The sequence below is a fragment of the Liolophura sinensis genome, chromosome 12 (assembly GCF_032854445.1).
Source record: "Liolophura sinensis isolate JHLJ2023 chromosome 12, CUHK_Ljap_v2, whole genome shotgun sequence".
Classification (NCBI taxonomy): domain Eukaryota; kingdom Metazoa; phylum Mollusca; class Polyplacophora; order Chitonida; family Chitonidae; genus Liolophura; species Liolophura sinensis.
In genome coordinates this window covers 670,809-692,686 of record NC_088306.1, presented here as the reverse complement: position 1 = coordinate 692,686, position 21,878 = coordinate 670,809, and the positions used below count along the sequence as shown (strand labels likewise).

The 21,878-nt window shown below is 38.6% G+C and overlaps 1 protein-coding gene across 2 annotated transcripts in view; it reads left to right on the top strand.

The window, feature by feature from the left end:
• The window catches only part of LOC135479616 (myosin-VIIa-like), a 105,992-nt gene that overhangs the window by 44,306 nt on the left and 39,808 nt on the right, over positions 1 to 21,878 (top strand). For both annotated transcript variants that reach the window (XM_064759504.1, XM_064759506.1), the window contains exons 3-15: positions 4,200 to 4,313; positions 4,993 to 5,139; positions 5,776 to 5,960; positions 7,463 to 7,584; positions 7,881 to 8,023; positions 8,357 to 8,470; positions 9,104 to 9,257; positions 9,761 to 9,837; positions 14,004 to 14,257; positions 16,452 to 16,530; positions 17,873 to 18,004; positions 18,454 to 18,589; positions 19,886 to 19,992. In XM_064759504.1, the coding sequence (XP_064615574.1) occupies positions 4,200 to 4,313; positions 4,993 to 5,139; positions 5,776 to 5,960; positions 7,463 to 7,584; positions 7,881 to 8,023; positions 8,357 to 8,470; positions 9,104 to 9,257; positions 9,761 to 9,837; positions 14,004 to 14,257; positions 16,452 to 16,530; positions 17,873 to 18,004; positions 18,454 to 18,589; positions 19,886 to 19,992 (1,764 nt within the window). The remainder of the gene's footprint in view (positions 1 to 4,199; positions 4,314 to 4,992; positions 5,140 to 5,775; positions 5,961 to 7,462; positions 7,585 to 7,880; positions 8,024 to 8,356; positions 8,471 to 9,103; positions 9,258 to 9,760; positions 9,838 to 14,003; positions 14,258 to 16,451; positions 16,531 to 17,872; positions 18,005 to 18,453; positions 18,590 to 19,885; positions 19,993 to 21,878) is intronic.

Sequence of the window (21,878 nt, the reverse complement as noted above, 5' to 3'; positions counted from 1 at the left end):
TTTTCAGCTTTTTTTTTTCAGCTTTTTTTTTCAGTTTTGCTTGTATCATCTTGATGCATGGCTAACATTTGAATTTAGATTTAGGTGTGTTGTCTTGAAAAGATTGGATTTCTGAAAATTAGAGCCTATGTCACAGGAATGTGTACAAAATTCCCTCAATCACCACAGGCAAAGGGACAATACTGTCTTGTCTCTTATCGGTATAGTGAAAAATCATATTATACATTCAATAAAACTGAGTGGATTGGTCCTCAATTATGCTCATAGACCAAGGACTACCTGGGCTGGAAATTTCGTCCAAGTTTTTCTGCAGGTCATGCAGGCTTCCTCTCTGGCCAGTCAAATAAATAAATAAATAAATTTTTCTGAAAAGTTCCCAACAGATCTGTAGAAGAAAACAGACCTACAAATAAATGCTGACAGAAACATAACTTCTTTTGGCAGAAATGGTGATTGGAGCAACATAATGAATGTGACTCGTTTAATTCACATGATGAGAAAATGTTTCCCAGTTGGAAACACTTAACCCATTCTTCTCCAACCCTTGTACATGTATAATGTAGCCAAATTTTATCTCTGTTTTGATCTGTCACGTCCATGAATTCCTGGTTTATACACATCTTCACACATCTGGATGGCTCTATTACCCTTTGATGTTGACTTATCTGTCGTTGTTTTAATGTTACACGGCTTTATCTCTGAAATCACCTGTATTTCCTCGCTGATTACAGGTAACCACTCAGGTAAATTTTACACTCAGGAAGCTAAAACCACAGACTTGCTCCAATGTCTCTATTGCTTCATGCTTTAATGTGGAAGTACATATATGTAGGTGAACTCCCATTCTTTGATCTTTTCACGTGTCACCAGGAAACTCTCTTTGTTCACAAATTTGAAACAATTTGCCATTTTGTCCAGGCCAAAACAGTTCAGTTTTACTTCTCCATTCCTGCACCGCGTTTGTAGTTAAACCAATCATTAGACAGAACATACCTAAATTGTCATGTTAAAAAAAAGATGGGAAGTAACTCTTGAGAGTTCAAACCTCAGATCCCTACACATGCAAATGTGACTCCCTGGACAGCTGCATACATTATTACAAATGGCCGTGATGCTCTGCTCACTGTCCATGTACTTTAATATCAGTGAGAAACATTCGTCAAAAAGTTCTCCTATCTGGATCATTACTAAAATGTAATGGATTTGTCTCAAGCCAAAGGCCTGGATTTATTTTCTGTAAATTTACAGACAGGCAGGCATTATAAAACTGGCAAAAATATGATGTCTTATTGTGGCGGTATTTAAAAAAAAAAAAAAAAAAAGGTTTGGATTTTTGCACTTTGCTCTGGCTTTCATAATGATAGTGTTAACACAATAAAATATCAGATTGTTCAATCCAATATTTGTGAAATGTTTATCTTTTGTATAAAGATTCACGAGATCAACAAAAACAGACAACACTGTAATTACCAGAAGGTTCTAGATAGCTTGTTTACGTTTCTTGACTTATTTTACATAATGAAGACCAGGTCAATTACTGTCTCGTTAAGCAAATGCCTTTGAAGATCTGATACCCAATTAGACGGGGCGTTGGTCTCTATTATCCTGAATCAATGAGCCAGAATTGTGCTACCCAATGAAAATGAGTCTGAGATCCCTGGGAAAATTGCAGTCGGTGTCAGCCATTCATTATGATCATTGACATCTTGTTTTTGTCCAGCACAGTGTAATTGTCACTGATCATATCGCACGTGCATGTACGCTAGTTACCTGTATGTGCCACATTTGTCTGTTCATTTCTTGGAAGAAATTTCTGCTATTTATTGTTTTTTATTTGCATATTTTTGTGTAATTTCGGGATAGATTTGTGAAGTTTCACAAGCGTTGTGCAAGAAATATTATGGATAATTATCATCGGCATGTGTGGGTTGTGATGTGTTTTTGTTTTCTCTCGGATTTACCTGTTCACCTACAGGAAAGTGTTGACTGTACATGAGTCCGAGGAATTTGTAATACAGTACCTCCAAACCTGAGCTGGATTGGGATTGGTTACAAATTAATGCAGGACTGGATTTCCGTTTAATTTTCACAACATTAACAAGAACAACAAGAAACCAGAAATGTTTTCTGGGAGCTGTCCATCAGAAATCCACATGTTTCATGCATTTTATCTCCTTTGTGTTGCACAGTGTACTAGTACTACTTGTGCTGTGTCAGCTTGATGGTACATCGATATACCTGAGACTGTATTACCGTGTCAGCTTGATGGTAACTTGATATACCTGAGACTGTATTACCGTGTCAGCTTGATGGTACCTTGATATACCTGAGACTGTATTACCGTGTCAGCTTGATGGTACCTTGATATACCTGAGACTGTATTACCGTGTCAGCTTGATGGTACCTTGATATACCTGAGACTGTATTACCGTGTCAGCTTGATGATACCTTGATATACCTGAGACTGTATTACCGTGTCAGCTTGATGGTACCTTGATATACCTGAGACTGTATTACCGTGTCAGCTTGATGGTACCTTGATATACCTGAGACTGTATTACCGTGTCAGCTTGATGGTACCTTGATATACCTGAGACTGTATTACCGTGTCAGCTTGATGATACCTTGATATACCTGAGACTGTATTACCGTGTCAGCTTGATGGTACCTTGATATACCTGAGACTGTATTACCGTGTCAGCTTGATGGTACCTTGATATACCTGAGACTATATTGCTGTGTCAGCTTGATGATACATTGATATACCTGAGACTATATTGCTGTGTCAGCTTGATGGTACCGCGATGTACACGTACCTGAGACTGTATGGCTGTGTCAGCTTGATGGTACCTCGATGTACCTGAGACTATATTACTGTGTCAGCTTGATGGTACCTTGATGGTACCTGAGACTGTATTGCTGTGTCAGCGTGATGGTACCTTGATATACCTGAGACTGTATTACCGTGTCAGCTTGATGGTACCGCGATGTACCTGAGACTGTATTGCTGTGTCAGCTTGATGGTACCGCGATGTACACGTACCTGAGACTGTATTGCTGTGTCAGCTTGATGGTACCGCGATGTACACATACCTGAGACTATATTGCTGTGTCAGCTTGATGGTACCTCGATGTACCTGAGACTATATTACCGTGTCAGCTTGATGGTACCTTGATGGTACCTGAGACTGTATTGCTGTGTCAGCATGATGGTACCTTGATATACCTGAGACTGTATTACCGTGTCAGCTTGATGGTACCGCGATGTACCTGAGACTGTATTGCTGTGTCAGCGTGATGGTACCGCGATGTACGTGAGACTGTATTGCCAACATGTCACACTATAAGACTATTGAATTTACCCTACCTGTAAGTTGAAGTTAACTTTTATGTTCCATTATTTCTATATGCACGGGTACATGGAACTCTGTTTGTTTCTCAAGCTTCAGAAAGGTCTGTGGCTTCATGTAGTAGTCTTCAGATGAACCCAGAGTCCTTTGGGATGAACTACCTTACATGTACATTTAGCTGTGTGCGATATTATTTGTTTGTCATTACCACTCAAAGGAATGGACATAAATGTTTTTGGGTGTTTGATAGTACATGTGCCTGGTTTTCCAAAGATCTTGCTAAATGGTTGCTGTGAGGATTTCTTTTCCTTACACTCCATAGTTTGTGGCTGTTGTTATACTTGTGTACACAACGGTTGCTGTGAGGATTTCCTTTCCTTATGCTCCATAGTTTGTGACTGTTTTTATACTTGTGTACACAATGGTTGCTGTGAGGATTTCCTTTCCTTACACTCCATAGTTTGTGGCTATTTTTATACTTGTGTACACAACGGTTGCTGTGAGGATTTCCTTTCCTTACACTCCATAGTTTGTGGCTGTTTTTATGCTTGTGTACACAACGGTTTCTGTGAGGATTTCCTTTTCTTATATTCCATAGTTTGTGGCTGTTTTTATACTTATGTACACTGACCATAATACCTAATTTCACCTTAAATTTGACCTGTGAAAATGCACTTTCAGAAACACCTAATAGCCATAAAGTGATACTTTTGATGAACACAGTAAAGTTCTTCTGAGTGTTCTTGCAATGACCAAACAAAATACATGATTGAAAAGCACAGTAACTGGAGAAATTATAGAAATGGAAGTAAACGTAAGCCATGTAATGTTTGTGTTTGTGTTATGTAGGGGGACTATGTGTGGCTGGAGCCAGACAAGAAGGGGGAGTTTGAGGTGGCCATCGGAGCCAAGGTCCAGTTCTCAGATTCGGGGCGGATACAGGTCGTCGACGATGATGGCAAGGTATGTTTTAATTGGATATGGCTATGAGTGACAGTTTGAGGTGTTGGCTTTCTTTACCGTTAAGGTTGTTAACTGACCAAATAAAGAGTGCCTTTTCCCAGTAGTCTGTGTGAGGTTTTCATGGAAAAGGAGTCATTAGTTCAAACTGCACTCTGCCTTTTGTTACATGTACATGTACATGTATATCATGATCAAAAAACAATGTTTCCAGTCTCCAAAAAAATCTAGTCCTGTTAGTGACATAAGTACGTGTAATATTAAGAGTGTTCAGCTGTTGTAAAAGCAGTTGTAAAACCAATCAATCAAATAAAATAAATTCCCTAATTCTTCTAATTTTTGTAACACCTGATGTACTCTATTCAGCCAGGATACATGTGATTATAGCAGGAATATTGAGTTTCTTTTTTTTCACATGGTTAGTCCACCTAATGAACAATAATTCATATCTTTACTTTTCAATAAAACTGTGGGAATCATTGTAAATAATGTTGAAGTGAGAAGGTTTGTCAGGTACGTGTAGAAGGCCAGTGGTTTTTCCCCACTCATAAACCTACAGGACCCATCATTATATCAGCGGACGTGAATCAAATATATTGTATACCATACAACTATGCTCATGTAAGATGTTAACACCTGTTGTTGATCGTGCCCGATGTTGTTGTTGTTGTTGTTGTTTTAGGAGCACTGGCTGGACCAGCATAAGCACTTCAAACATATGCACCCGTCCTCCGTAGAGGGCGTGGACGACATGATCGGGCTGGGCGACCTCAACGAGGCCGGCATTCTACGTAACCTCTTCATTAGATATATGGATAACCTCATATATGTGAGTGGAAAGGGCATTTAAAGGGTATTTCAGGCAGTGCAATGTTTATTTCTTAAAATCGTAGTTCAGGCTGTGGCCTGAAGAGTATTGTAAGAATATGAAAAAGCTCAGCTTTCATTGGGCATACATCGTAAGATGTGACAGACCGAAATTCCTGAGGATTACAGCTGCCACGTTTGTCTGGGTGCTCTAAAATGTTTTTCTCTCTCTATTTTAAGAAATTTCTGAGTGCAGATCACCAGTCACACATCACAGGAGTTTTGTAATGCAGATGTCCAAAATAGACCAGGGAGATATATACTGTGAAATTTTGCCAATAAATCAGTGTCTTTTATTACATTCATATACTTCTCAGGTTGATTGTACCTCTAAACGTTGTGCGTGGGAAGGTCTGCCAGCAACCTGCAGATGGTCATGGGTTTCCACCAGGCTGTGCCCGGTTTCCTTCCACTATAATCCTGCCTAGCGTCGTATAAGTGAAATATTCTTGAGTAGGGCATAAAACACCAATCAAATAAACAAAAAATAACCATTTGATTTATATGTATAGGCTACATTTATTCCAGTCAATACGACTTATGTGGGTGGGTGGTTATTTGATATATATAATCGCATTCTATTTTGTTCCACTTGCAGACATACACAGGGTCAATATTAGTGGCAGTCAACCCCTACCAGATCCTCCCCATCTACACTGCCGAGCAAATCCAGTCGTACAGGGATAAGAAAATAGGAGAGTTACCTCCCCATATCTTTGCGATTGCGGATAACTCGTACTTCAACATGAGGAGATACCAGGAAGACCAGTGTGTGATCATCAGGTATGTGATCTTGTGTTTATCATTAGGTGTGTCATCGGATGTGTGGTACTAGTGTGTGATCATCAGGTATGTGGCCTTGTGTTTATCATTAGGTGTGTCATCGGATGTGTGGTACTAGTGTGTGATCATCAGGTATGTGGCCTTGTGTTTATCATTAGGTGTGTCATCGGATGTGTGGTACTAGTGTGTGATCATCAGGTATGTGGCCTTGTGTTTATCATTAGGTGTGTCATCGGATGTGTGGTACTCGTGTGTGATCATCAGGTATGTGGTCTTGTGTTTATCATTAGGTGTGTCATCGAATGTGTGGTACTAGTGTGTGATCATCAGGTATGTGATCTTGTGTTTATCATTAGGTGTGTCATCGGATGTGTGGTACTAGTGTGTGATCATCAGGTATGTGATCTTGTGTTTATTATTTTATGTCATTGAATATGACACAAGTGTCATCAGGTATGTGATTTTGTGTTTATCATTAGGTGTGTTACCGGGTATGTGATACTAGTGTGCTGTCAGGTATGTGATACTAGTGTGCTGTCAGGTATGTGATACAAGTGTGTTGTCAGGTATGCGATACTAGTGTGCTGTCAGGTGTGTGATACAAGTGTGTTGTCAGGTGTGTGATACTAGTGTGCTGTCAGGTATGTGATACAAGTGTGTTGTCAGCTGGGTGATACAAGTGTGCTGTCGGGTATGTGATACAAGTGTGCTGTCAGGTATGTGATACAAGTGTGTTGTCGGATGTGTGATACTAGTGTGCTGTCAGGTATGTGATACAAGTGTGTTGTCAGCTATGTGATACTAGTGTGCTGTCAGGTATGTGATACAAGTGTGTTGTCAACTGGGTGATACAAGTGTGCTGTCAAGTATGTGATATTAGTTTGCCGTCAGGTGTGTGATACAAGTGTGTTGTCAGCTGGGTAATACAAGTGTGTTGTCAGCTGGGTGATACAAGTGTGCTGTCAAGTATGTGATACAAGTGTGTTGTCAGCTGGGTGATACAAGTGTGCTGTCAGGTTAGTGATACAAGTGTTGTCAGGTGTGCGATACAAGTGTGCTGTCAGGTATGTGATACAAGTGTGTTGTCAGCTGAGTGATACAAGTGTGCTGTCAGGTATGTGATACTAGTGTGGTGTCAGCTGGGTGATACAAGTGTGCTGTCAGGTATGTGATACTAGTGTGCTGCCAGGTGTGATACAAGTGTGTTTTACAGCTGGGTGATACAAGTGTGCTGTCAGGTGGGTGATACTAGTGTGTTGTCAGCTGGGTGATACTAGTGTGCTGTCAGGTGTGATACACGTGTGTTTTACAGCTGGGTGATACAAGTGTGCTGTCAGGTGGGTGATACTAGTGTGTTGTCAGCTGGGTGATACAAGTGTGCTGTCAGGTGTGATAAAAGTGTACTGTCAGGTGTGTTGCAAGTGTGCTGTCAGCTGGGTGATATGACAGGGAGCATGAGGTTGTTCCTCAGTGTTAGTGACATATTTATGTTGTTGTTGAAGCGGTGAGTCTGGTGCTGGTAAGACAGAGAGTACGAAGTTGATCCTCCAGTTCCTAGCAGCCATCAGCGGTCAACACTCGTGGATAGAACAGCAGATCCTGGAAGCTAATCCAATCATGGAAGGTAACCAATCAGATTACAGCAATATTTTCTTGATGACCAGGTTAGCCAATAAAATTAGTGAGGTGAAATGAGTTGATTATATTGTTAGGATGGAGATTGAGATCCTGTATAAGCTGCTTTTTGTTTTAGGATTGTAAATATTCTCAGCCACCGTTCCTGAAAAGTTATCTTTGAATAAAATGAGGAATATCGAGGAATAAAATGCCAGTATTTTTTTTTAAAGTACAGGTGTAGGTTGCTTCACTTATCTCTGATTTCTTCTACCTTTAACATACATATAACTTTTTCTTTGCCAGCATTTGGAAATGCCAAGACGATTCGTAATGACAACTCCAGTAGATTTGGGAAGTACATAGACATCCACTTTAACCAGAAGGGCTCTATTGAAGGAGCAAAGATTGAGCAGTATTTGTTGGAGAAATCCAGGATTGTCAACCAGGTGAGGAAATTGATGAAATGCAAGGAAAATATGAAGTAAAGTGGAGTTAAACATCATTAGAAAGGCCACTGAAAACTGTATCTGGAGAAACTTGGCCTTATATTTATTTATTTATTTATTTCATATGTCTTTTACGCCGTATTCAAGAGTATTTCACTTATATGAAGGCGACCAGCTTATGGTGGGAGGAAACAATGTAAAACCTATGTGGAAACCTGCAACCATCCGCAGGTTGATGCCAGACCATCCCATGCTCAACCATGTTCTTATGTCACTCTCCCACTCACTCTCTCATCCTCCCAGTAAGTTAACCAGGCTCCATGTCTGTTTCAGGCTCATGATGAGAGGAATTATCACATCTTCTACTGCATGCTGGCTGGCATGTCACAGGAAGAGAAGAACCAGTTGGACCTGAAAGATGCCACAGCCTATAACTACCTCACACAGGTGAGTCTGAGCTTGTAATTACCTCATACAGGTCACTCTGAGCTTGTAACTACCTCACACAGGTCAGTCTGAGCTTGTAACTACCTCACAGGTCAGCCTGAGCTTGTAACTACCTCACACAGGTCACTCTGAGCTTGTAACTACCTCACACAGGTCAATCTGAACTGGTAACTACCTCACACAGGTTAGTCTGAGCTTGTAACTACCTCACACAGGTCAGTCTGAGCTTGTAACTACCTCACACAGGTCAGTCTGAGCTTGTAACTACCTCACACAGGTCACTCTGAACTGGTAACTACCTCACACAGGTCACTCTGAACTGGTAACTACCTCACACAGGTTAGTCTGAGCTTGTAACTACCTCACACAGGTCAGTCTGAACTGGTAACTACCTAACACAGGTCAGTCTGAACTTGTAACTACCTCACACAGGTCAGTCTGAACTGGTAACTACCTCACACAGGTCAATCTGAACTGGTAACTACCTCACACAGGTCAATCTGAACTGGTAACTACCTCACACAGGTGAGTTTGAACTTGATAGAACCACCTCTATCCATTTTATCAGTTTATCTGTAGACACTGAAACAGTTTTCAGATTTTAAAATGAGCTCCCTTTTTTCCCATAAACAGGGAGGGTCCATATTTGCTGAGGGAAGAGACGATGTCAAAGACTTTGCTGACATCCGATCAGCCATGAAGGTGCTTATGTTTGCCGAGTCTGACATCTGGGAAGTGATGAAAGTCCTCGCTGCTCTGTTACACCTGGGTAACATTCGCTATAATGGTGAGTCTGAGAGGCGTTGGTGTTTGTGGGTCTGGGTAGGGTGAGGGATGTGTTGAATTGTAGATAATGCCAAATGCTGACTACAAGTAGACTAACTATGGGAAAGCAAATTAGCAGCATTTCCTTTATTGTGGAAGCGTGCTGTTTCTACATCTAGTATACTTTTTAGAATAAAAGTCAATTGTTTGGCAGATAATCTACGCCACTGCCTGTTGCGAGCAGTCTGCAGATATACATATTAAATAGAGAGGACCTTTCACACAACACGGAGTGGTGTGTCACACAACACAACAGCTGGGGTGTTTATCTGTGTGATTATGTCAGACAGCAACAAGACATGATGTCATACATACGCAGATTAAAACTTACTGTTGGTTTAAAATTCATGATTTATACAGAGGGAGTTATTTATAAAGAGAACAGCAACATGAAACAGCCGTGATAATGTAGCAGTGTTAAACCCTTAATTAGGAAAATGATGGATTTGTCTTTCCTTTTTACAGCTATCCAGGTAGATTTCATTGATGCCAGTGAGATCCAGGATGTGGCGGAGGTTAACAGGGCTGCTCGATTACTGGAGGTAAGGGCTTCAAATGAACTTCTTATATAAGACCTAACGTTTTGCCCCAAAAAGTGCAGACTGCTTCGGGGGCTAAATGGTTACAGCATCCGCCTCAAAGTCAGGAGGCCCAAGATCAAACCATGTTCGGGTCATACCATACCATGGTGTCTTTGGCATGATACTTCAGTGACATCGTCATATGAGCATTGCCTTAAATAATGGTCAAGCAAATAAACTGATACACACAAACAACCGTTAATCACTGCACAGAAAAAGAGTTGTTTATTTTGTAGATTCTTACCAGCCAAGTAACATGCTTTTGAAACCTTGAATTCTGTGTTGGGTCTTATGGGACCCAGTGGGTATCAACGACGCCATGTATTTTTGCTTGAAATAGTTTGTTTCAATGTCCATTAAGAGGATTCGTCCATAGTTCTATTTTGAATGCAGAAGTCTACAGTAGCGTTTAGTGACAATAATCTCACAAGTCACATATCGTCAGAAACGGGAAAATTCTAGTCCTGTTTTCCTCATAAGTGTTAATCACTGTAATGCTCATTCATCTGATGTACATTTCTTGTTAGTGTTTTGTTTACTTTAAGTGTTAATCACCGTAATGCTCATTCATCTGATGTACATTTCTTGTTAGTGTTTTGTTTACTTTAAGTGTTAATCACCGTAATGCTCATTCATCTGATGTACATTTCTTGTTAGTGTTTTGTTTACCTTTAAGTGTTTTATCACCGTAATGCTCATTCATCTGAGTACATTTCTTGTTAGTGTTTTGTTTACTTTAAGTGTTTTATCACCGTAATGCTCATTCATCTGATGTACATTTCTTGTTAGTGTTTTGTTTTACTTTAAGTGTTTTATCACCGTAATGCTCATTCATCTGATGTACATTTCTTGTTAGTGTTTTGTTTACTTTAAGTGTTAATCACCGTAATGCTCATTCATCTGATGTACATTTCTTGTTAGTGTTTTGTTTACTTTAAGTGTTGATCACCGTAATGCTCATTCATCTGATGTACATTTCTTGTTAGTGTTTTGTTTACTTTAAGTGTTAATCACTGTAATGCTCATTCATCTGATGTACATTTCTTGTTAGTGTTTTGTTACTTTAAGTGTTTTATCACCGTAATGCTCATTCATCTGATGTACATTTCTTGTTAGTGTTTTGTTTACTTTAAGTGTTAATCACCGTAATGCTCATTCATCTGATGTACATTTCTTGTTAGTGTTTTGTTTACTTTAAGTGTTTTATCACCGTAATGCTCATTCATCTGATGTACATTTCTTGTTAGTGTTTTGTTTACTTTAAGTGTTTTATCACCGTAATGCTCATTCATCTGATGTACATTTCTTGTTAGTGTTTTGTTTACTTTAAGTGTTAATCACCGTAATGCTCATTCATCTGATGTACATTTCTTGTTAGTGTTTTGTTTACTTTAAGTGTTGATCACCGTAATGCTCATTCGTCTGATGTACATTTCTTGTTAGTGTTTTGTTTACTTTAAGTGTTAATCACCGTAATGCTCATTCGTCTGATGTACATTTCTTGTTAGTGTTTTGTTTACTTTAAGTGTTTATCACCGTAATGCTCATTCGTCTGATGTACATTTCTTGTTAGTGTTTTGTTTACTTTAAGTGTTTATCACCGTAATGCTCATTCATCTGATGTACATTTCTTGTTAGTGTTTTGTTTACTTTAAGTGTTGATCACCGTAATGCTCATTCATCTGATGTACATTTCTTGTTAGTGTTTTGTTTACTTTAAGTGTTTTATCACCGTAATGCTCATTCATCTGATGTACATTTCTTGTTAGTGTTTTGTTTACTTTAAGTGTTGATCACCGTAATGCTCATTCATCTGATGTACATTTCTTGTTAGTGTTTTGTTTACTTTAAGTGTTAATCGCCGTAATGCTCATTCATCTGCTGTACATTTCTTGTTAGTGTTTTGTTTACTTTAAGTGTTGATCACTGTAATGCTCATTCATCTGATGTACATTTCTTGTTAGTGTTTTCTTTACTTTAAGTGTTTTATCACCGTAATGCTCATTCGTCTGATGTACATTCTTGTTAGTGTTTTGTTTACTTTAAGTGTTGATCACCGTAATGCTCATTCATCTGATGTTACATTTCTTGTTAGTGTTTTGTTTACTTTAAGTGTTAATCACCGTAATGCTCATTCATCTGATGTACATTTCTTGTTAGTGTTTTGTTTACTTTAAGTGTTAATCACCGTAATGCTCATTCATCTGATGTACATTTCTTGTTAGTGTTTTGTTTACTTTAAGTGTTTATCACCGTAATGCTCATTCGTCTGATGTACATTTCTTGTTAGTGTTTTGTTTACTTTAAGTGTTTATCACCGTAATGCTCATTCGTCTGATGTACATTTCTTGTTAGTGTTCTGTTTACTTTAAGTGTTAATCACCGTAATGCTCATTCATCTGCTGTACATTTCTTGTTAGTGTTTTGTTTACTTTAAGTGTTGATCATCGTAATGCTCATTCATCTGATGTACATTTCTTGTTAGTGTTTTGTTTACTTTAAGTGTTAATCACCGTAATGCTCGTTCGTCTGATGTACATTTCTTGTTAGTGTTTTGTTTACTTTAAGTGTTAATCACCGTAATGCTCATTCGTCTGATGTACATTTCTTGTTAGTGTTTTGTTTACTTTAAGTGTTAATCACCGTAATGCTCGTTCGTCTGATGTACATTTCTTGTTAGTGTTTTGTTTACTTTAAGTGTTAATCACCGTAATGCTCATTCGTCTGCTGTACATTTCTTGTTAGTGTTTTGTTTACTTTAAGTGTTGATCACCGTAATGCTCATTCATCTGATGTACATTTCTTGTTAGTGTTTTGTTTACTTTAAGTGTTGATCACCGTAATGCTCATTCATCTGATGTACATTTCTTGTTAGTGTTTTGTTTACTTTAAGTGTTAATCACCGTAATGCTCAATCGTCTGCTGTACATTTCTTGTTAGTGTTTTGTTTACTTTAAGTGTTGATCACCGTAATGCTCATTCGTCTGATGTACATTTCTTGTTAGTGTTTTGTTTACTTTAAGTGTTTTTATCACCGTAATGCTCATTCATCTGATGTACATTTCTTGTTAGTGTTTTGTTTACTTTAAGTGTTAATCACCGTAATGCTCATTCATCTGATGTACATTTCTTGTTAGTGTTTTGTTTACTTTAAGTGTTGATCACCGTAATGCTCATTCGTCTGATGTACATTTCTTGTTAGTGTTTTGTTTACTTTAAGTGTTAATCACCGTAATGCTCATTCATCTGATGTACATTTCTTGTTAGTGTTTTGTTTACTTTAAGTGTTTTATCACCGTAATGCTCATTCGTCTGATGTACATTTCTTGTTAGTGTTTTGTTTACTTTAAGTGTTTATCACCGTAATGCTCATTCGTCTGATGTACATTTCTTGTTAGTGTTTTGTTTACTTTAAGTGTTGATCACCGTAATGCTCATTCGTCTGATGTACATTTCTTGTTAGTGTTTTGTTTACTTTAAGTGTTAATCACCGTAATGCTCATTCATCTGATGTACATTTCTTGTTAGTGTTTTCTTTACTTTAAGTGTTTATTACCGTAATGCTCATTCATCTGATGTACATTTCTTGTTAGTGTTTTGTTTACTTTAAGTGTTTATCACCGTAATGCTCGTTCGTCTGCTGTACATTTCTTGTTAGTGTTTTCTTTACTTAAGTGTTTATCACCGTAATGCTCATTCGTCTGATGTACATTTCTTGTTAGTGTTTTGTTTACTTTAAGTGTTAATCACCGTAATGCTCATTCGTCTGATGTACATTTCTTGTTAGTGTTTTGTTTACTTCAAGTGTTTATCACCGTAATGCTCATTCATCTGATGTACATTTCTTGTTAGTGTTTTCTTTCAAGAACTAGTTTTAACTGGGGATTTGTTGTCAACTTATGGGGTACTACTAACACAAGAAAAAACAGTCAAAGAAGAAGTTTATTGTTTTCATATTTCAATTCAAGACTAATTCTCTTATTTTTAAAACAAAGTGTGGTTTTTTAGCATTCATATTATTCAGAAGTATTTAATTGCAATTTGACATAAAGCACCGGCAAACGGTTTAGTATTGACTTCAGTATGGAGGACTGACACAAACTTGGCTGCCTTGGGGTGTTTTACAGGTACGAGCGGCTGACCTGAATTCTGCGCTGACCACAAAGACAATTTTCACCAAAGGAGAGACGGTGGTTTCCAGTTTAAGCCATTCCGGAGCCCTCGATGTGCGCGATGCGTTTGTCAAGGGAATTTACGGTCGCATGTTTGTGTGGATTGTGGAAAACAGCGCCATCTACAAGCCAAAAACCAGCGGCAAACACTTCAGAACGTGCATCGGAGTCCTGGATATTTTTGGTTTTGAAAATTTTGATCACAACAGGTAGGTCATGTCCAGTGTTGCCATAGTAACCACTTGGTGTTGATAATGTTATGGTATGCAATACGACCTTGAAAACGACCTTGGCTTCAGAATGTGCATGAAAGACGACATTATGTACATGTAGGTAATAATGTAGCCGATGAATTTTTAAATAAATGTTTTGAATGAATTGGAAAAAAAAACATTCCTAGAAGCACTTTTGAGGAACTGATTTGCATATGCTAGTATCTTGGCGTATGGTGTTGAAATTTAGTAAGATTGAGTGATTGATATCTGGCAATTACCTCAGTGGTTAGTTGGGACAATGTGATATATCTTGTTATGGGTGCACATTGTTTTTTTGTGTTGTGAAGCTTTTGCTCCACTCTCTTCATGTTCGATATCATCAGAAATAGAGAAAAATATTTTCTGAAAGAACTGACGAACTGATGATCAAAGAGGGAAATGTATCTGGCTTTTAATGCAATGTCATCCAGATTTTAATTGGAGTGAAGTTAAATTGTTGTAGTGTGACACCAGCTTAGATCTCTCTATGTAATGCAGTCACATCCTGTAGGCCACACTAATTTTTATTGGTGTTTTACAGGCAGAATGAATTTTTTTTTCAATGTCAGAGGGAGATGTTAAAATTAAAGTAAATCTTGGAAAATGATCTTATGGGAAATATTGGCTGTCTCAACAATTGCTCTTTTTGGTGACATATTTACATGATTGGAAAAACTTGGACAAAATCATAAAATATCAAGATCATACAAAATAAAAAAGTTGAATTTTCAGTTATATAGTTATTCCATTTTTTGATTTCTTAGTGTTGGATCATCGGCAAAACACAATAAAATTGATGTTAGCTTATGAATAAACTAGCGACATTTATGTGGGACTACAGCTGCACAGCAAGTGTCCACCATGTTTGGTGAACATGTAGAATGGATGCACTGTGGTTGTTATTTGAGGAAACCAAGTAATAACATGTTAATATTCCACCCAAAATGACACAGTGGCTTAGAGCTGTAGTTCCATGTGGTTTGTATGAGGACCTTTTGTCTTCACTCAGGAAGTGAATGTGTAGTGTATGAAAATATTGAAAATAGCATGGCATTTTGAAGCGCGGAATTCTTTGAAATATGATTGCACTAATTCCCTTGGTATAACTAGTGCACTATTAAACTATAACTGGACAAGTCCTTTGTGGACATCCATTTAGGTTAGTTTAGAACTCCACCTCCAGTCTGAAGGTTGTATACATCTATTGTCCACTTGTTGCATGAAGTAATGCTGAAAATAGCATTGTGTGAATGTGACCTTGACCTTTGTGCAAGACAGTATGTGTCGTTATGAGAATGACCTAGGGAGATTGTGGAATGTGAGATGCCATGATTTTGGATGGTTTCGCAGTGATCATGCCAGTTTAAATAGTGTGCTTCGTGATATGTTTTGTCCATGTTCAAGTACATGTATTCTTCCAACTTTTTTGCATACAACTTTTGATATAATGACATGAAGGATCTGTGATTAGACAAAAAGTAACTGGCCGTCTAAGCAACTCTGGTGCAACAAAAGGACAGTCACAATGCTGTATTGCTGCTTATGTGCAGTGTAAACTGTAAGATGATGAACATAGAATTGTTAAAGTTTGTTAGTAAGAGACCTTTGTTTAGTACCAAGCATAGGACAAGCAGAGCAGCCGCCAAGCATTGGTTAGCTTGATGTTAGTGTAGTGTGACATGACAAAGCACTGTGCTTGGTGTCTTTGGAATGGCACTTCATTGACGCAGCATAAGTCCTAAAAGGATATCAAAGACTACTTTATAGGGAGTAAAGACCTACTTACAATCCCGGGCAAGCAAACCTAGCACATAGAAATTAGTATGCTGCCAACTGGGTCAGGCATCATGTCTGGTGCCTGTGGCAGATTATTCCAGTGAGGCAGCACTTTAAATATGAATAGGTCAGCAGTGATATTGTTGAAAACAGCGGGCATTTCTGAGTAACACTAAAATTGCTTTGAGGAACTTGAAAAGAGATTCTGTTCATAACTTTGGTCTGAAAAATATGGAAACATGCTATAAAATGTACATCATGTAGACATGCAAAAAGGTTGGAGAATGTCTTATTGTTACTGTATAGTGTAGTTCAGCATGTTGAGTGCATGACCTTTGCTCTCTGACCCCCTATCTTGTTTGACCTCTAACAGCTTTGAACAGCTCTGCATCAACTTTGCCAATGAGAACCTACAGCAGTTTTTTGTCCAGCATATCTTCAAACTTGAACAGGTGGGTACAAGTCATCACTCAAACACTTAGTCAATCTGTCCTCAGATTAGAAAGATTGGGCCAATTTAAAACGGATTAACTCAGCCGGTTATTCATTAACCAACAAAACAAAATTCATGTGTCAGGCAAATTATTCCGTAAAAGAAAAAACCCAAAGAAGAACTAGATAATAACCAGTGTGGTTTCCTTGCCACGTGAGCCAGACAGGTTGTGATTAGCTACGTGTTTACAGCTACAGGGCAACTTGAGGAAACCCCACAGCTCAGTTGGTTTGCGTGCTAGTGGGAAGGACTGTCAGCAACCTGCAGATGGTCATGGGTTTCCTTCCACCATAATGCTGGCCGCCTTCGTATAAGTGAAATATTCCTGAGTACGGCGTAAAACACCTATCAAATAAATAAATAAATACATGTATGCCGTTCAGTGAAACAGTCATATTAGTGGCCTAGTGATTAGTGTGTTCGTGCAGCACAGTGATCCAACAGCCTCTGACCGATGCTGTTGCTCTGAGTTTGCTGTCCATCTCATGCTGGCTTCCTTTTTGGTTTCCCAGCAACCTGTGGACGGTTTCCTCCTACCGTAAGGCTGGCCAATATTCATCAGGTTGATAAGCGAAATATTGTTTTATAACATTCAACTCCACTCAAATAAATAAGTCAGATTACTAACTAGTGCTGACTATTGGCTGGGAACACTGTAGGTTTTGAACCAGATTCTTCATAATCAGGCACCTAATGACTACTAATTAATGCATGTTGGCTGTCAAATCTTGAGGGAGGCATGTTGGCCGAATGGTCTAGATACTTGACATGTATTGGTGATGTTTGGGTGCTTTTCCTGACGTCGGCTAGAGACCTATACTGGTGGCAGCCAATCATCCAGTAGATTCTGGCAAACAGTTGTTTGTCCCTAAGATTGGTAATAATGAGAGCCATCGTGAACATGTTGTTGTTGTTGCAGTTCAGGTGTCCTATTTATGAATGAACAGAGCACTTCAGAAAGCTGGTAATTGTGTTTGAATGGGGAGGCAGCGTATGTTTTAATCCCGTGAGGTGGCGTTAGTGTGACGCGGGACTTTGAGCCATTGTTACATCAAAAATGGATTGAAGCGTAACGTCTACACCATTATAATGTATCAGTTTCTGTTGTAAGGTCATACTGTCTTTTGTGTGTTGGCATCATGATTAACTGGGAAAGGAACATTTGACGTGACTAAAATGACCTCTAGATACTGCTGCTGGCCGTTTGACAGGTCTCCATTATTAGACTCAGTTGCATTGTAAGTGAACTATTCTTGAAAAGGTGACTAAATGGTAATGTTGCTGGTGTTCTGCGTGTGCAGGAAGAGTACGACAATGAGGGGATTAACTGGAAGCACATAGAGTTTGTGGATAACCAAGATGCACTGGACATGATCGCTGTCAAACCTATGAACATCATCGCCCTGGTGGACGAGGAAAGCAAATTCCCAAAGGTAAGGGAGATAACTGGATGAGAAGATCATTACATCCAGAATTACACAGTTCACTAGTACCCTAGGAATGTCTTTTTGTGTTTTTTCCACCATGTGGTCCTGAACAATTTCAGCTGTCACATACAGTGTCGATATGCGCTTGAAATGAGTTCTAATGTTAAGTTCTTGGTATTTTTTTCTGCGACCATACAATAACCATAGTAAAAGTATTGATGGTCTTTCATAGGATCCAAGCAAACCGCAAGTGAAATAAAGTCTTGATATTCTTTCCAAACATGCCAAATTTCCATGTAGCAAACAAAAATCTGTGAAAAGAATTGTTGGCATTCTTCCAAACATATCAAAACCCCAGTAAAACAAATTCTTGGTGAGAATGAAATCCTTGATGTTCAGTCCAAGCATACCAAAACCTGAGTGAAGTCATTTTTACTTTTTTTTGGTCACCTCAGGGAACAGACCAAACCATGTTGAACAAACTCCATCAAAACCACTCCAAGAATAAGAACTACCTGCGGCCCAAGTCTGCTGTCAATGCCACGTTTGGTCTCAACCATTTTGCCGGAGTGGTCTTCTATAATTCTATTGGTGAGTCTAGTGTCTGTTACCATGGGGATGGCATCTTTTGTCTTGATAGAATTGTTCGCAAAATGACAATTAGATAGACAAGAGATCTTAGTCACAGTGCAGCCTGATGGGTGTAATCTGATCAGGGTTCAAATCCAGAAGAGGTCACCTTTTGTCAAACCTAATCTCATATACTTTCTTTTCTCACTTGATCTGAACTACATGTACATTCCAAAGCTGTTCTGATCTTGTTTTATTTGAATTCGTTTGATTTGAAATAATGAAAAGTTGATTTGGAATAATGAAAACTTAAAACTTGATCTGGAATATTGAAATCTTGAGGTTTGGAATAATGAAAAGTTGATTTGGAATAATGAAAACTTGAAAATCGATTTGGAATATTGAAAACTGGATTTGGAATAATGAAAGCTTAATTTGACATACTGTGACAATAGCTGGAAATCATGCTTTATTTGTTGTTAAAATGTGGAAGTTATTCTTATCTCTACATGTTGGAAACATATATTCCCCATGGTAAATTATCTTTATTCAAGGGGCCTTGATTGACATTTGATTAATATTTGAAATAAGTTGTGTGTCTGCGATTCCTTCAATGCCTGAAGGAAGATGAAGCACATGTAGTGTTCTAATGAGGCTTCCGTGGCTCAGCCGGTTAGGGCGCTAGCTGGCGTAATGACCCAGGAGCCTCTCACCAATGCGGCCACTGTGAATTCAAGTCCAGCTCATGCTGGCTTCCGCTCCGGCCGTAAGTGGGAAGGTCTGTCAGCAACCCGTGGATGGTCGTGGGTTTCCCCTGGGCTGTGCCCGGTTTCCACCCACCATAATGCTGGCCGCCGTGGTATAAGTGAAATATTCTTGAGTACGGCGTAAAACACCAATCAAATAAATAAATAGTGTTTTAACGGTCAGGAGGAGGAAAAATTTTCCTGGAAGAAGGCATGGAAATATTGGGGGCCTCTGTGGCTTAGTTGGTTAGCGCGCTAGCGCAGCATAATGGCCCAGGAGCCTCTCACCAGTGCGGTCGCTGTGAGTTCAAGTCCAGCTCATGCTGCTTCCTCTTTGTCCGTACGTGGGAAGGTCTGCCAACAACCTGCAGATGGTTGTGGGTTTCCCCCGGTCTTTGCCCGGTTTCCACCCACCATAATGCTGGCGGCCGTCGTATAAGTGAAAAATTCTTGAGTACGGCGTAAAACACCAATCAAATAAATAAATAAATAAAATATGAAATATTATATCAAAACCAAATACATGTTTTGTCATGTTACAATGATGTTGGGTGATCATTCCACTCCACAGGATTCTTGGAGAAGAACCGGGACACGTTCAGCACAGATTTGATACAGCTTATACAGACCGCCAACAACAAGTACCTCAAGTCCTTGTTTTCACAGGATGTTGCCATGGTAAGAGACAATTGAGAGTACTGTAATCCTCAAGTCCTTGTTTCCACAGGATGTTGCTATGGTAAGAGACAATTGAGAGTACTGTAATCCTCAAGTCCTTGTTTTCACAGGACTTTGCCATGGTAAGAGACAATTAAGGGTACTGTAATCCTGTAGTCCTTGTTTCCACAGGACGTTGCCATTGTAAGAGATAATTAAGAGTACTGTAATCCTGTAGTCCTTGTTTTCACTGGACGTTGCCATGGTAAGTGACAATTTAGAGTACTGTAATCCTTCAGTCTCTTCACATCTGTGCAAGGTTTTTGTTTCAAGCATTTTCTGAAGGAATTATTTTGTGTAGATAATAGTATTTTTTATGGTATTTTTGGGATGCCCTGACAATGTCCAACCTAACCAATGTAGTTTTGTCACCAAAATCAAATTGAAAATATGCATAAATTGCACTGAAAATTTCCTATATAAAACGGTTGGGGAATTAGGGTATATGCGTGATGTACATTCTATACATGTAGTGGTTCAACTAATTTATAAGAAAGACAAAACATGTACTTTGTGAAGGTTTAAGCAGCTTTGTTTATTTCTTGTGTAAACATAACAACTCGTAATGAGCAGAGAATGTTTGATTGAATCTTTTCAGTGTTAATTGTTCTTTCTGTAAAGTTGGTCTTTATTAGTGTGACTGGCATTGTTTTTGGAATATGAATGTGACTGACATGGTTTTTGGAATATGAATGTGACTGACATTGTTTTTGGAATATGAATGTGACTGACATGGTTTTTGGAATATGAATGTGACTGACATTGTTTTTGGAATATGAATGTGACTGACTTGTTTTTGGAATATGAATGTGACTGACGTGGTTTTTGGAATATGAATGTGACTGACGTGGTTTTTGGAATATGAATGTGACTGACGTGGTTTTTGGAATATGAATGTGACTGACGTGGTTTTTGGAATATGAATGTGACTGACATGGCTTTTTGGAATATGAATGTGACTGACATGGTTTTTGGAGTATGAATGTGACTGACATGGTTTTTGGAATCTGAATGTGACTGACGTGGTTTTTGGAGTATGAATGTGACTGACGTGGTTTTTGGAATATGAATGTGACTGACATTGTTTTTGGAATCTGAATGTGACTGACATGGTTTTTTGGAATCTGAATGTGACTGACATGGTTTTTTGGAATATGAATGTGACTGACGTGGTTTTTGGAATATGAATGTGACTGACATGGTTTTTTGGAATATGAATGTGACTGACATGGTTTTTGGAATATGAATGTGACTGACGTGGTTTTTGGAATCTGAATGTGACTGACGTGGTTTTTGGAATATGAATGTGACTGACATTGTTTTTGGAATATGAATGTGACTGACGTGGTTTTTGGAATATGAATGTGACTGACATTGTTTTTGGAATATGAATGTGACTGACGTGGTTTTTTGGAATATGAATGTGACTGACATTGTTTTTGGAATATGAATGTGACTGACATGGTTTTTGGAATATGAATGTGACTGACGTGGTTTTTTGGAATATGAATGTGACTGACGTGGTTTTTGGAATCTGAATGTGACTGACATGGTTTTTGGAGTATGAATGTGACTGACGTGGTTTTTGGAATATGAATGTGACTGACATTGTTTTTGGAATATGAATGTGACTGACATGGTTTTTTGGAATATGAATGTGACTGACATGGTTTTTGGAATATGAATGTGACTGACATGGTTTTTGGAATATGAATGTGACTGACATGGTTTTTGGAATATGAGTGTGACTGACGTGGTTTTTAGAATATGAATGTGACTGACATGGTTTTTGGAATATGAATGTGACTGACATGGTTTTTGGAATGTGAAGTGACTGACGTGGTTTT